This window comes from Syngnathoides biaculeatus, chromosome 6 (assembly GCF_019802595.1).
Source record: "Syngnathoides biaculeatus isolate LvHL_M chromosome 6, ASM1980259v1, whole genome shotgun sequence".
In the NCBI taxonomy this organism is placed as follows: Eukaryota; Metazoa; Chordata; class Actinopteri; order Syngnathiformes; family Syngnathidae; genus Syngnathoides; species Syngnathoides biaculeatus.
The window spans coordinates 5,040,981-5,055,908 of NC_084645.1; the positions used below are offsets into that span (position 1 = coordinate 5,040,981).

At 41.9% G+C, this 14,928-nt stretch overlaps 1 protein-coding gene across 4 annotated transcripts in view; it reads right to left on the reverse strand.

Annotated features, from left to right (window-relative positions):
- Positions 1–14,928, reverse strand: part of lamb1a (laminin, beta 1a) — a 104,504-nt gene that overhangs the window by 25,484 nt on the left and 64,092 nt on the right. For 2 of the 4 annotated variants that reach the window (XM_061823597.1, XM_061823596.1), the window contains exons 26-29: positions 14,618–14,859; positions 9,244–9,447; positions 9,031–9,175; positions 1,978–2,185 (exon numbers count right to left, since the gene is read on the reverse strand). In XM_061823597.1, coding sequence (XP_061679581.1) covers positions 1,978–2,185; positions 9,031–9,175; positions 9,244–9,447; positions 14,618–14,859 — 799 coding nt within the window. The remainder of the gene's footprint in view (positions 1–1,977; positions 2,186–9,030; positions 9,176–9,243; positions 9,448–14,617; positions 14,860–14,928) is intronic. The other 2 variants (XR_009795512.1, XM_061823598.1) reach the window with 2 other exon arrangements.

Genomic DNA, 14,928 nt, shown 5'->3' on the forward strand with positions numbered 1-14,928 from the left:
ACCCAATGTAAACACCCTGTACTGTATCTTGGTTTGAAAGCACCGCGATAGAACTGCTCTCCCATTGGCTATCGCCATAGCATCTTCCTGTCATCCCATTGGCTAAGAGAGATGTCAATCTTTAGCCATGATGCACATCCTGTCTCTTGGTTTGTGTGTCACAGTAGAGCAGCTCGATCTATTGGCTAGCACGTAGCATCTTCCTGGCATCACATCCCTCCATTGGCTCGGAGCAACGTCAATCTTTACCCGTGACACACTTCCTGTATGTTTGTCACTCACTTAATCTATTGTCATACGCTCATGCACGCTCGACAACTTCTTCAAAGAGTTATTCATCTTTTTTCACCATAGCCCCCAAGAAATTGATGGCCAGTGCCATCATGCTGCTGTCATGTGGCCTCATGCCGCTGCTGCTTGACTTGAGATGTTTAATGTGGAGGTTGAACCTGAAGTTGAGGAAACTGTTTCACTGGGAAAGGCTAAGGAGAACAATCGGCGACTTGGTTAATGATGGGGATCTTTCGATGGAGAAGCGCGGACATCGATGAGTTGGTTCACCATGAGGATCTTGTGTTAATTTGGAAAATGTGTTGACTCGTCGGGTAATCGCTCACTTCGATGACGTTTGCCTCACAAGTTTCCGCAAGATTATTAAAAGCCATCAAAGGCAAACATCTTTGTTTTGGTACTTCAGGAAACATTGAAAGGTAACAATGTTTGTTTTGAATTTATACTGTAATTTAATTTTAGTGGAATTAAGTTGTGTGCGTACCTCTGCCAATGACAATGCCATATTGCCTTTTTTCTCGCCACACATTTCACACCAAAGGTAAGGTTCTTTACATCATGTACAATTTGAATGCTTATTTTTAAAATAAATGAACATAATTTTGTATTTTTCTTTACATTATGTACACTTTGCATGCTTAATTTTGGTGGTTGGGCTGGGTTGGGGAGACTGGGGCGCTTGGAATGGATTAGGTTACTTACATGTAAAATGCGTTTCTACTTGTGAAAGTTTCACATTTCGAAACGACTTCTGGAATGGATTAATTTTGTAAGTCGTGGCACCACTATACTTCCATTTCCATACTTTTTGCAAAGTTCACCACTGTCTGTCCCTAAATGTTCATTTCCTGGATGCCGTACTCACCGATCACTTTTCCATTGCCCCGTTTTTTTTCACCAACTTGTCCATTACAATATGGACCAATCACAACTCTCTCTGTGTCTGGGATGCTCAGAACTAGTTCCAGAATTTTAACTCTAGGTCACATCCTACCTGGGGCATAGCCGTGAATCACATTTTACACAATACCCTCAATTTCAAGTTTGAGCCTCATCACTCGATCTGATACTCTTTTCACCTTCACCTTCATTCTTAGCCAGCTCTTCCTTTAAAATAACCCCCTTTCCATTTATGTTCCCATCCACTCTATGTTAAAATAATTCAATCCCTGCCCCAAAACGTCTACCTTTACTAGCTGAATTTCCACCAACGTCCTGCACATTAACGGTGCCTGGGTCGGACGTTGCTAGCCCGGTCCACGACCGATCCAGTCTGGGATTCTTTACATGAGCACTTTATTGGTTTGGCAAAGTTTTAAGCCAGATGCCCATCCTGATGCAACTCTCTGCATTTATCCGGGCTTCGGACTAGCCTTCAGCTTGCACTCTCTTGAGCCCCCATAGGGCTGCATTTGCCACCATATTAAATGATAAATATGTTATGTGCTTTGATCTTTCATTTCCTCAATATTGTGGTTTTCTTGATTTTCAGAAAATTGTGACTCAAATTGAAAGTGCATTATCTGCCAGAAAAAAGTGGAAAACCTGAAAACCCATAATCGTTCAGTCGGAATGATGGAGTGTGTTTTGTGATTGTTAGTGTAAAATATTGACTATGTGTCAGTTACTAAAATACCTGCTCCATCAGAGTATATCAATTAACACAGGACACAACAGGTAACACACCTAACTTGGCGGGCCTGCTCAAGGAGAATTGTAGCTCTCTCAATATTGTCAGTGCTCTGCTGCAGGATAGTCTCCACATTGCCCAATTCCCCCACCTTCTCCCGAATTTCATCAGTGAAGTTCTGAAGCTGTTCTCGTGTGGTTGGCATCTGCATGGCCAGCACCTCATCAGCAACTTTTTGAATACTCTCCAAGTCTGCTCCCTCCTCTAAAAAATGAACACATTTACAGATTGAAATATTTAGTTTGATTGGTTTTCCAAAGCACTTATATGGGTCATTCCAAATGTGCTGAAATGTGACAATTATTAACGGAAAAATACATTAAAAGGCATCAAATCTTAACACACAGCAGTATCATTGGTAATCAGGTATCCACATATAGATACAAATTTATATCATTATCCATAATATAATATCCGAATCTTCTCCAGACTCTTTTTTTTGTCAACAACTCTTGCCGATTCACTGAATCTTTTCCCAGAGGTACTCATTGGTGCTCTCTACGTAGCGTTGATGGTGCAGAGGCTCATGATCCGATACATAGGTTCAACTCTACAGGAAGGGACACAGACTGGTGCTTCTGTCCATTTTTTGTTCCCTAGCCAACAAAATGGATGAACTTCAACTTCTGGTCGAGACCTACGAAGACTTTGGATGTTCGGCCGCCCTGTGCTTCACGGAGACCTGCCTTTGTGTTTTACAAAAAACTGTAGTTTACAGCCAGACACAGACAACTCCGCCAAGCTAAAGATGTCTCATATCATAGTTGGGATAGGTCCCTCTACAATCACACGAGAAACCAGCTGAAAATTTATATTGCAAAGAGGGATCATGCAGCAAAAGTTTGACATGGATTACATTCGCTCAATAATTTCAAGCAACGATGAGCCCAGTAGATAATAACAGTGGGCTAGCCAACGACCTGAATGCTTTTACTGGAGATTTGTAAAAGACACTTTCACACCACACACCCACTAAGTCACACCACCGTCTACTTCAGCATCTCCAACTCCACATTTAACATCCATGAACGCAACGTGAAGCAGCTCTTCAAACAGCTAAAGATGAACAAAGCGCCAGGCCCAGACCTTGTGTCCCCATCCTCTCTCAAACTTGCTTCTGTCTTCACAAAGATCTTCAACAGGTCTCTAGAACTGTGTGAAGTACCAACCTGCTTCAAACCCTCCACCATCATACCGGTACCCCAAAAAGCAGCAGTCTCAGGTTTTAATGACGACAGACCTGTTGCCTTAACATCTGTGGTCATGAAATTCTTTGAAAGCCTTGTGCTGGACCACCTTAAGAGTGTCACAGGTCTCCAACTGGACCCACTAAAGTTTGCCTATCGAGCAAATAAGTCTGCGGTTGATGCCATCAACATGGGTCTGCACTTCATCCTTGAACATCTGGACAGCGAGGGAACCTATGTGAGAATCTAGTTCATGGACTTCAGCTGCGCGTTTAACACCATCATCCCTGAACTCTTTTCCTCCAAGCTTCTCCAGCTCAGTGTCTCACCTGCCATCTGCTATCAATTTGTAATTGACTACTAACTAATTAAGTAATTAACTGCTATCAAAGACGGCGATGAGTTAGCGTATCGACATGTGGTGACATTGGAGCTTTCATGGGGCCAACACAACCTGGCGTTGAATACTCTAAAGACTGTGGAAATGATTGTTGACTTCAAGAGGCATTCTTCACCACAGATACCCCTCATGCTGTCCAACTGTCTTATGTCACTCATCAAGACCTTGAAGTTCTTGGGAATTAGTCTCACAGGACCTGAAGTGGGAGACGAAGATCAACTCCATCCTCGGAAAAGCCCAGCAAAAGATGGACATTTTGAGGATTCTGAGGAAGCACATCCTGTCACAAAAGATGCTGAGACAGTTCTACACAGTGGTCTTCACAAAGATCTTTAAGGGTCTCTCCAACTATGTGAAGTACCAACCTGCTTCAAATGCTACACCATTATAACGGTCCACAAAAAAATGCACCAGTCTCAGGTTTTAATGATTACAGGCCTGTTGCCTTGACATCTGTAGTCATGAAGTTCTTTGAACGCCTTGTGCTGGACCACCTCAAGAGCGTCACAGGCCCCCAGCTGGACCCACTGCAATTTGCCTATCGAGCAAACAGGTCTGCGGATGATGTCATCAACATGGGTCTGCACTTCATCTTTCAACATCTGGACAGCGAGGGAACCTAAGCGAGGATCTAGTTCGTGGACTTCAGCTACGCGTTTAACACCATCCTCACTTAACTCTTCTCCTTCAAGCTTCTCCAGCTCAGTGTCTCATCTGCCATTTGCTAGTGGATCTAAAACTTCTTGATGGGCAGGATACAATAGCCGAGGATCTGGGGGACTCCAAGCATGATCAAAGGATGATCACCAATTTTAACGAGCAAGTTTTCTGAATTGTCCAGGGCGGAGCCTTGGTGGAGGGGTGCAAGGTATGTTTGGGGATTTGGGGGTTTGGGGGAGGGGGGGGGAAGCTACAGGGTTTTCAGCATTTTGCCATCATAAAATCAACACAAACAGCAGCATTTGAATCAAAATTTCAAGTATTTTAAACAGAAACTCTAACCTATCACCATGATAAGAGTAAACACATGGTAAACATACCTGATTATCCAAAAGGATCATTAAGCTGGGTGAGCATGTTCAGTTCACAATTGAATTTACAGCACATGACTGAGCAGTCATGTTATTTGACTGAATGAAAAAAGACTGAAAAATAGTCAGGGGTCTGGGGGCTGCAAGCATGATCAAAAAATAATCAAAGGATGATCACCAATTTTAACGTGCAAGTTTTATAAATTGTATTATGAATGAATATATATTTAATACATCTACAAATAAATGCTATTCTGTTTTCAAAATGTACACAATATGTTTTTTCATTATTTAGGTGCATACCTCTACCCCCAAAAAATACAACTTCAAATACAAATTCAACTAAGCAATCTACTGGAAGTGAAACTAAATTGAATTCAGATTTGCATCATGGCATGCAAGTGTGCTTTCATATCCATATCATATCCATGAAAAAAAAAATATTTTTTGTTTTTGTAAATGAATTTGACAATTATTAACATCATATTTTGTTTTCAGTAAATAATACAAACATTTTTACAAGTCATTTTAAAAGTAACTGTCACCTCGTAATTGATGACCCTGTCTGCCACTGGGGTTGGTTGTTTGGGTGGATCTTGCCTCTCAATTCCGGGAGTAGTGGAAGTCAATAAGGGATGAAGTCCAAAAGTTTTGTTGGCATTGGGTTAACATGTGAATGTACCCGCAATGGAAAAGTTCGTTTTCCTTGCTTTCAGTTGTTGATGTTTTTTGTCGTTTCGCGTGAATTTCCAATGCCTTGAAACCTCTTGATCCATAGTCAATAGTATCCTGACACCACGTGCACAATGCTTAACATAGTGGTAACTTCCTTCTTTCTAATGGTATCGACGATTTCTCGTTCTATCCAATCCCATCGAAACTCATTTTTGACATTTCTATCAATTTCTTTCACTTGCGAATGGTCTTTCCTCTTGAGCACCACCATTCTGTTCACTTACAAATGGGCCCATTACCTGCTTGTTCCACATTCGACCAATCAAAAGACGCATATCATATTTTCCGCCTTGCTTGCAAAAGTCGGATTGGAAAATGGACAAGTGTGAATTGTGGCACGGGTTACGGTCGGAATATTGTAGAAAAACAAAAATATGGTTTTTTTTATCAATGCAATTTAAAAAGACGGAATTCCGCCTATTAACGGAAAAATCACGTCTGAAGCAGATGAGGCTGGGGGACACCACCTCATCTCCGCACACTATCTGCACCAGGGCACACCAAGGTTGTGTCCTCTCCCCTCTGCTCTTCTCGATCAACACCTCGTGGCAGCCGACTGTCAAACTCCTGAAGTTTGCAGATGACCCCACGGTCATTGGGCTCATCAAAGACGGCGACGAGTCTGCATATCGACAGGAAGTGGCGAGACTGGAGCTTTGCTGTGGTCAACGCAACCTGGCGTTGATCACTCTAAAGACTGTAGAGATGATTGTGGACTTCATTAGGTATCCCTCACCACAGCTTCCCCTGACGCTGTCCAACTGCCTTGTGTCAACTGTCGAGACCTTCAAGTTCTTGGGAATTACAGTCTCAAAGGACCTGAAGTGGGACATCAACTCCATCCTCAAAAAGCCCAGCAAAGGATGTACTTCTTGCGGCTTCTGAGGAAGCACGGCCTGTCACATGAGCTGTTGAAACAGTTCGACACAGCGGTGATCCAATCAGCATTGTGTACCTCCATCACAGTCATGTTTGGGGCCGCCATAAAAAAGGACAAACTCTGACTGTAACGGACAATCAAAACAGCTGAACAGATTATCGGCACCACTCTACCCACTATTGAGGACTTACATGCAACGTGAACTAGGTCCAAAGCAGGCAGGATCCTTTTGGATCCTCCACATCCTGGCCACTAGCTCTTCCAGCTCATTCCGTCTGGAAAGTGCTCCAGATCAATGCAAGTCAAAACTAACGGGCATTCAAACAGTTTTTTCCCTCTGACAATTAAGTCATTAAATTCTTGATCAACAAATTTACTATTTACAATACTTACTCACATCCTGCTGGTCCAATCAATATTAGTATTAGTAATATATTTTGTAGACTATTGCATGATTTAAACTGCTGCCTTTGCACAATTGTCATTGCACTGTAACGGGAACCATGAACAGGTAAAGGGACTCTGTGCAAGCTTGACACAATGTGAGAGGTCGGCATACTTATCTCTTACCTGTTCTAAATGAAGAACATTTCAGATATTACATCTTGCATGACTCTAATAAGGAATACTTCCTATAAATAGAAATTTCTTTTGTTCTTTGTTGTTCTGTATGTCGAACCAGGGCAGCACCGACTGCCGGGGAAAAATTCATTGTGTGTGTTTTACACACTTGACCAATAAAGCTGTTTCTGATTCTGGTCATCAAATCACTATTGTGTAGCTCCATCACAGTCTGGTTTGGGGCTGCCACAAAAAAGGACAAAGTCTGACTGTAACGGACAATCAAAACCACTCAATGGATTGTCGGCATTACCCTACCCACCTTTGAAGACTTGCATGCCACTTGAACTAGGACTAGAGTGGGCAGGATCCTTTCGGACCCTCCACATCTTGGCCACCAGCTCTTTCACAGCTCCTTCCGATGCATCGGCGCTCCCGATCAATGGAAATTAAAACTGTGTTTGTCCAAGAGTTTTTTTCACTCTTGCAATTAAGTAATTGAATTATTGATCAGCAAACCTACTATTTTCTGACTTGTGCTGTTGTTGGGACAGACCCTCATATGCTGCTAGCCCAATCAGTATTAGTATTATATACTGTAGACCAGGGTGCTCAATGTGTCGATTGCGATGGACCAGTCGATCGCAAGGCCGTTTTGATAGATCGCATGACGGCTTTCAATAAAAAAGACATTAGCCTATCATCCATCTTGAATCAGGTGTGGCAGGTATGTCGATCGCACGCACATAAATTTGCGTTCTGGCAAGCTGGACTCCTATTTACAGTCACTTTACTTTATCCACGACAGTTGCGGCAATGTACACGAACATGACATGGGCACTGCCAAAGACCGCCGGTGACAAAATTATCCACAAGTCTAAATGGCTGTGTTTCATTTACTAACACTGCCTTCTGTAGATACATTGTGTTCATTGTGTACAAACAATTGGATCAACATAGTTGGTCAAATGATTCAATTGGAAGTTAAAAAAGGTAAGTGATGGAACAGGTCAATGTTCAAGCTTTAAGTTGATGGTCTAAACTGTGAAGGGTATCATAAGTAAGGAAACTATCCATCCATCCATCCATCCATCCATCCATCCATGCATCCATCCATCCATCCATCCATCCATCCATCCATCCATCCATCCATCCATCCATCCATTTTCTTAGCCGCTTGTCCTCACAAGGGGCGCAGAAGTCCTGGAGACTATCGCAGCTATCAATGGGCAGGAGGCAGGGTATTCCCTAAACTGGTTGCCAGCCAATCACAGGCCACATGGAGACAGACAACAGTCACACCCACAATCACACCTTGGGGCAATTTAGAGTGTCCAATGAATGCATGTTTTTCGGATGTGGGAGGAAACCAGAGTGCCCGGAGAAAACCCACGCAGGCATGGAGAGAACATGCAAACTCCACACAGGCGGGGCTGGGATAGAACCCGGGTCCTCAGAACTGTGAATGCTTTTACAGCTGTTCCACTGTGCCTCCATCAGAAAAGTAATATTGAAAAATTTACCAGCCCTATTCAGTTCTGATATCCACTGACTTCTTTCACTTATACTTGTTGGTATCCAGGTCCATTATTTTCCACGTTTTATTTTTTGTCAATGTTACACATTTGCACATTATACATCTATATTTGGCCAAACTAATTTTTTTACTCGATACTTTGTAGTGCATTACCAAGTTGGACATGGGATTTTTTTTTACCTGATACTTTGCAGTGAATTAACAAGTTGGGCATCAAATGGTTTGTTTACCTACTCTAACCCTAATATTTTTCTGAAATAGTCCCAAAGTTTTCAAACAATAAACAGATTTTCATGTTCATATCTAGAATCAGTGATACAAAAGACCACTGGTCAAATAATGGTCATGTTAATTCAACTATGTCTTTTTCCAATGAACCCCTAAATGTAACTGGCATATTTCAAATAAATTTTACTTATATATTTTCAATAACCTGCGATTGCCTGTCAACCAGTTCAGGCTGTGTCCGAAGATAGCTGGGATAAGCTCCAGCACTCCCATGACTCTTGTATGGATATGCAGCTCAGATAATGTTAGCAATGCTAGTTTCAACAAAATTATGCAAGTTCTTGAATTTTTCTTACATGTCACAAAAATTGTGTACAAACCACAATCATTTCTACCCACATTGCAATACTCTGAGGTTTGGTGATTATTTTACAATCTGTGGATTTTACACTATGAGTGACAGAATACAAACCAAAAAAGCACAAGTTACCTGTGAGGAATCCATGAATCTCTCGGATAAGGGTCTTGAGCTCCTCATTGCTCTGATCAAAATTCTGTTTGGTCCTGTTAGTCTTCATAAAAACATTGTAAGCGCTCATTTTTGCTTGATTCGCCTTTTGTTTTGCCTCTGAAACCTAAACAAACACTTTCTGTTAGACTGAGTTTGAAAAATAATCCAACTCCACAAAGATTAAGGTTTTACCATGTTGGCAAATTGATCCACTTCGTCCATGGCATTTAATATTTCATGTTCAGAGTCAAAAGCTTTCTGCAAACTTGAATGAACCTTTGAAATCACACCATCACAATCTTCCCCTCTACAAATGAGGTCACCCTGTGTATTAACACAATCTAATTCCCCACAGGAAGAGGAACATGAGTCCTGACCTGCTGGATTCCTGCATGTCTGTAGAGATACAACACATTTTTATTGTAGTGATTTTCTAAACTCATTTAAGTTAATTTTTCCTCTCAATGTACACACATCACGCCATATTGACAGAAAAAGACAATTTAAATGTTTGCAGATTATTAAAAAACGGAAAATTTTCAAACTATAAGCAGCGACCTTTTTACACTCTTTCAACCTTACAGCTTATGCAATGATGCGGCTAATTTATGGATTTTTCTAATGGCCGCCAGGGGCGCTCGAGCAAAAAAGGTAAGAGTGAGACAAGTGGAATATATGTGTTGTGGAAGACGCAAGTTTAATGTAACTTTGGGCTTTGTGCATGAGTAAAATTAGCATGAACAGACACTCATCATGGAAAATGCAAGAAAGTATATGAATCAGCTTTCAAGTTAAAAGCAATCAAGCTGGCCGATAAAGAAGGAAACAGAGTTGCTGCACTTGCACTTGGCATAAATAAATCGATGGTGAGACACTGGAAACAGCAGCGGTAAGAACTGGATCAATGTAAAAAGATGAAAAAAGCTTTCAGAGGTAATAAAAGCAGTTGGCCCGAATTGGAAAACATTCTTGAAGACTAGGTGAACACACAGAGAGCAGATGGGCAAGGTGTTTTTCACTGTGGAGATCAGAGAAAGCAAAAACAATCGCTACCGAAAAGAAAATTCAGGATTTCAAAGGAGGACCGTCTTCGTTTCTTAGATTTATGAAGTGAAAAGGTCTGTCCATCAGGACACGGACAACTTTGTGTCAGCAACTCCCTTCGGACTATAAGGAACCACTCGCACATTTTCACAAACTCATTCAAACAAAGATAGCAGAGAATTCCATTGGACCAGACAACATCATAAATATTGATGAGTTACCTCTGACGTTTGACTTGCTCCTCACCAGGACCATCAACAAGAAAGGTGAGCCATCTGTCACACTGAAAACAAAAGGCCATGAGAGGACGCATTTCAGCCGTGTGTTGGCCTGCACTACATCTGGACTGAAGTTTTCACCAATGGTAATTTTTAAGCAGATTACGATGCCAAAAGAAAACCTCCCAAAAGACATCGTCGTGAAAGTTAACATGAAAGGGTGGATGTTAGAGAGCCTAATGAAGGAATGGTGGACCGGGAGGATTTTTAGAAAAAAAACATTACTCGTTTTGGACAGCTTGAGCGCCCATATTACAGATCAAGTGAAACCAGCCACCAAGAGGACAAACTCCATTCCAGCTGTAATTCCTGGGGGGACAACAAGGTATTTGCAGCCACTTGACATGAGTGTGAATCTTGCATTTAAAGTGGCCTTCCGAGTTGAATGGGGGGCTTGGATGACCAGCGGCAAGAAATCCTTTAGCAAAACTGGCCGCATGTGAAGAGCAACTTTTGCATAAGTCTGCCAGGTGAACCTGACAGCGTGGAGCAGTGTGAAAAAATCTACCATTACCAATGGGTTTTGAAAAGCTGGTCTGCTGCGTGACAGAAGACAGCACAAGCTCAGGAGTGAATTTGCCTCAGGATGAGAATGACGCTGACAGCGACAAAGAAAGAGAGACTGAGAGAATGTGTGGTGAAGAATATCTGACGCTATTCCAATCCGACAGTGAGGAGGAAGACTTCAATGGTTTCAGTGCACAGGAGGAAGATGAAGACGGCTCTCAGTGACTTTTACCCCAATGTTTTTTTTTAACCAGCCCTGTTAGTGCTGTGCTGCCGTGTTGCTGCTGTGTTTCTGCTGTGTCTCAGTGACTTTTACTGGTATGTTTTTTTTTTGTTTTTTTTTTTTTTTACCAGCCCTGTTAGTGCTGTGTTGCGACCGTATTGCTGCTGTGTTACTGCCGGGCCACAGGCACTGTTTGGAAAAAAAATCCAAGGCATAATATCAAACTTTGAAAACTCTTTCTGTATAACATCTTTTTTTGTAAATATCTCATGTTTCAATGTGGGCACATCTGGCTTATAGACAGGTACACTTTATGTATGTACAAAATGTTTTTTCCTTTAAAAATGGGGTGATGCTTGGAATCAGTTGCGCACTATAGTCCGTAAATTACGGGAAATACCACACAGCCATTCGTATTCAGACCCTTTGATCAGTGTTTCATAGAATAATGCAGCCATATGAAGGCACAAGCCAGTGCAATCTGTAGGCCGGTACCAAGCCCGGATAAATGCAAAGGGTTGCGTCAAGCAGTGCATCGAGGATGAGTGGAGGCAAGACAGAGGACAGAAGTATGAATCTGCGAGCAACAATATGGTTTCGTGTATGGAAAGAGTACCACAGATGCCTTATTTGCCCTGAGGATGCGAGTGGAGACGGTCAGAAGGAGCTACATTGTTTCTTGGTGGAATAAAAACCTGTGACGGAGTACCAAGAGAGGAACTGTAGAACTGCATGTGTTAGTCTGATGTGGTAGGTGATGTTAGAATAGTACAGCACATGTATGAGGGCAACTGAACAGTGGTGAGTGTACCGTAGGTGTGACAGAAGAATTTAAGGTGGAGTTGGGACTGGATCAGGGATCAGCTCTGAGCCTCTTCTTGTCTGTTGTGAGGGAAGACATGAGGGCAGTTGGTGTTGGTTGGAGCGTAAGATGGATGAGATCGGCCTAGATGGAAAAAGATGATACAATGTGCTGACCCCTAACAGGACAAGCCGAAAGGAATAGAAGAAGCCCGATTTATGGTACACTCGAGTGGAAGACGGTCCGACCTACTGAAGAGGATGTTCTACTATGGAGGTTTTGCAAAACCACAAAACCATGTGACTTTTGTTTACGACGCCATATTGGTAGGCAAGCTTTGGAAAGCAAACACTTGTTGTCTTATCAAAGTGAAGAAGTTTTTAAAATTATCTGTTTTCAGAGTGTAATACAATAATGGTTCCCACTTGCGTGGATAAAACAACAAAAAAGTCTTTTCATCGATTTCCTGCGGACCACAAAGAAAATAGATGTGGGTTGCTGCCATAAGACGGTAGGGTTGGCAGCCTTCTGTCCGAATAACCGATGTTTGGAAAATTGGGAGCATTCATAACAGAAGAAAACTATCTGTGGCCTGTATGGATCACTCCCTAGGGAGTTGATTTTGTCCACATAACAGGCCTTTGACTGTTGATCCAGATGTCTGGTGTTGTCAGACAAAGAAAATTCACCACGGCATTCATTTCTGCTCTCCATTATGTAAAAAAATTAAGAAAAAGAAAAGCAAGCGCACAAAAGCAATCAAAACCTTCGCGAACATGTCTGAATTCTTCTGCAGAAGCATGTCTACCAATATGTCTGCATAAACAAATCCACGTGGTCTTATGACGTCACATGCAAATGCTCCATACGTCAAGGTGAGCCCAGCTATATAGGATCCGGGAGAGGGAAAATGACATCCAACGATGTTTTTACATAAGCCCTGCTCCATTACATAAGAGCTGTTTATCCTAGGTGACCCTACCTGAGGGAAAATCCCTGATGAATGCCTTTTACTTTTAGAAAGGGAAGGCTCAAGAAATAATTACTTTATAGGGTATTCATAGAGTGAAAAATATAAGGTCTGAATACTTTTCACACCCACGGTGTGATTGTTCTGCGATAAATATGAAGAAAACTATTCATTTAAAAAAAAAGTCCAATACACCAACTTCTGGCGATTTTCTAAATACAAACAATATGGGTTAAGACTTGAGAGTTTAACGTGCAATCAAACAAGAGAAAAAAATGCCTTCACACATAACAGAGGAAAAAAAAATGTCAACACGTGGTTTATGTAACCATCAGTAGCGCTCTATGGTGAATAATGTATACAGTGGTACCACTACTTAGGACATTAATTCGTTTCGGAAGTCGTTTCATAATGTGAATTTTTCGTAAGTAGAAGCACATATTACATGTAAATACTCTAACCTATTTTAAACACCCCGCCATTCAAAGTACTGAGTACTTAGTAATAATGTAAAGAATAAAAATGGTGTTCATTTACCTTTGGCAGTGGGCAACTATGCGAAGAGAAGGGTGAGTGACAAGCAAAAAACATTGTGAGGGTGGGAGTAGGAGGCAAACCTTTGACAGCTGAGAGAAAACAAAGATACAAATGTACTCACGCACACAACTTAATTCCACTGTAGTTTCTTGGAGCCCAAAGTGAATAAAGATGAATAAACTTACAAAAACAAATGAAAAACTCACAAAAACGTCCTTTACCAACGTGTGCTTGTGTGTGACAGCGTGTGACAGCGCTAGTGTGATTTGGTGACAGTCGAGTGTCCAAGGGAAATGAAAAGCATCATATGTGGTGATTGGCATCTCCCCTAGCCAATGGGATGCCAGAAAGATGCTATGGCGATAGCCAATGTGAGAGCAGCTCTATTGCGCCACACAAACAAAGATACAGGATGTACATGATGGGTAAAGATTGAGGTGCCTCCGAGCCGATGGGATACCAGGAAGATGCTACAGCAATAGCCACTGGTAGATACAGGATCTTTACATTCGGTGGAATTTGGGGGCTGCATATCCAGTGCCTGCTTTTTCCTTTCGTATCCTGAATTTTTATTCATAACTAAGGACAATTTTTCCTGAGGTGAGAAAAAAAAGGCGAAAATAGTTTCCACTGATGGGTTTTGTGGCTCTCCCTTAGAGATATTGTGAGGACCTTGATAAACCGGGAGGCTCATGGAGAAGAGATGCTGAACCTCTGCATTGTGAAGACCTCAATGAGGTGGATCAGGCATCTGGTGAAGATGATGTGGTAAGGTGTACCCAGGACATGCTGGATAGACTATGTCTCTTGGTTGATTTGGGAATGCCTCAGCTCCTCTTGGAAGAGTTGAACAAAGTGGGAGGCGAGAGGAAGTCATAGCTTCCCTGCTTAGGTTGTTGCCCGGGTTAGGGTTAGGGTTAGGGTTTGTTGTTTGTGGAATTTGTGCTTGCATGCTACAGTTGCTCGCATTCTGTATATCTCCTGGGGTTTACCTCACCTCCTGTCCACATAAACTAAGTAACGTCCCTTCTGCAGGGTCTGACTGCACTCTCAAATGCTGTTTTTTCTTTGTTCCAATTGAGGTTGTACTCCACTTGTGTTAATTTTGGAGCCCCAGAAGATATCTCATGATGAAATGTCTGCTATACTGTACGTCTTTTATTTCACAAATACTTGTTGAAGACAATTCAAGCATACATTTGTACCTTGTGGCTGAGCTCTTTCAGGTCAAGAGTCTGGATCTGACCAGCCAGGTCATCCAGTTTCTGCACATGCTCAATGTGTCTCCTGAGGAACTCATCTTTGGTTAGGTTCATCTTATTCTCTGTGAGTTTCCGTAGGTTAGCAGAGTTCTCCAAGGGGCTGTTTGAATCAGTGGTGGATGCAATTGCACGTTCTTCCGCCTCCTGAGACTGCAAAAAGTACTTAGTGACACTGTTAACTGCCCCTGGTAACACAGTAATAATAAAAAAGGATTTATTTAAATACGATGAACCAAACTATTTACAAAGCCAAA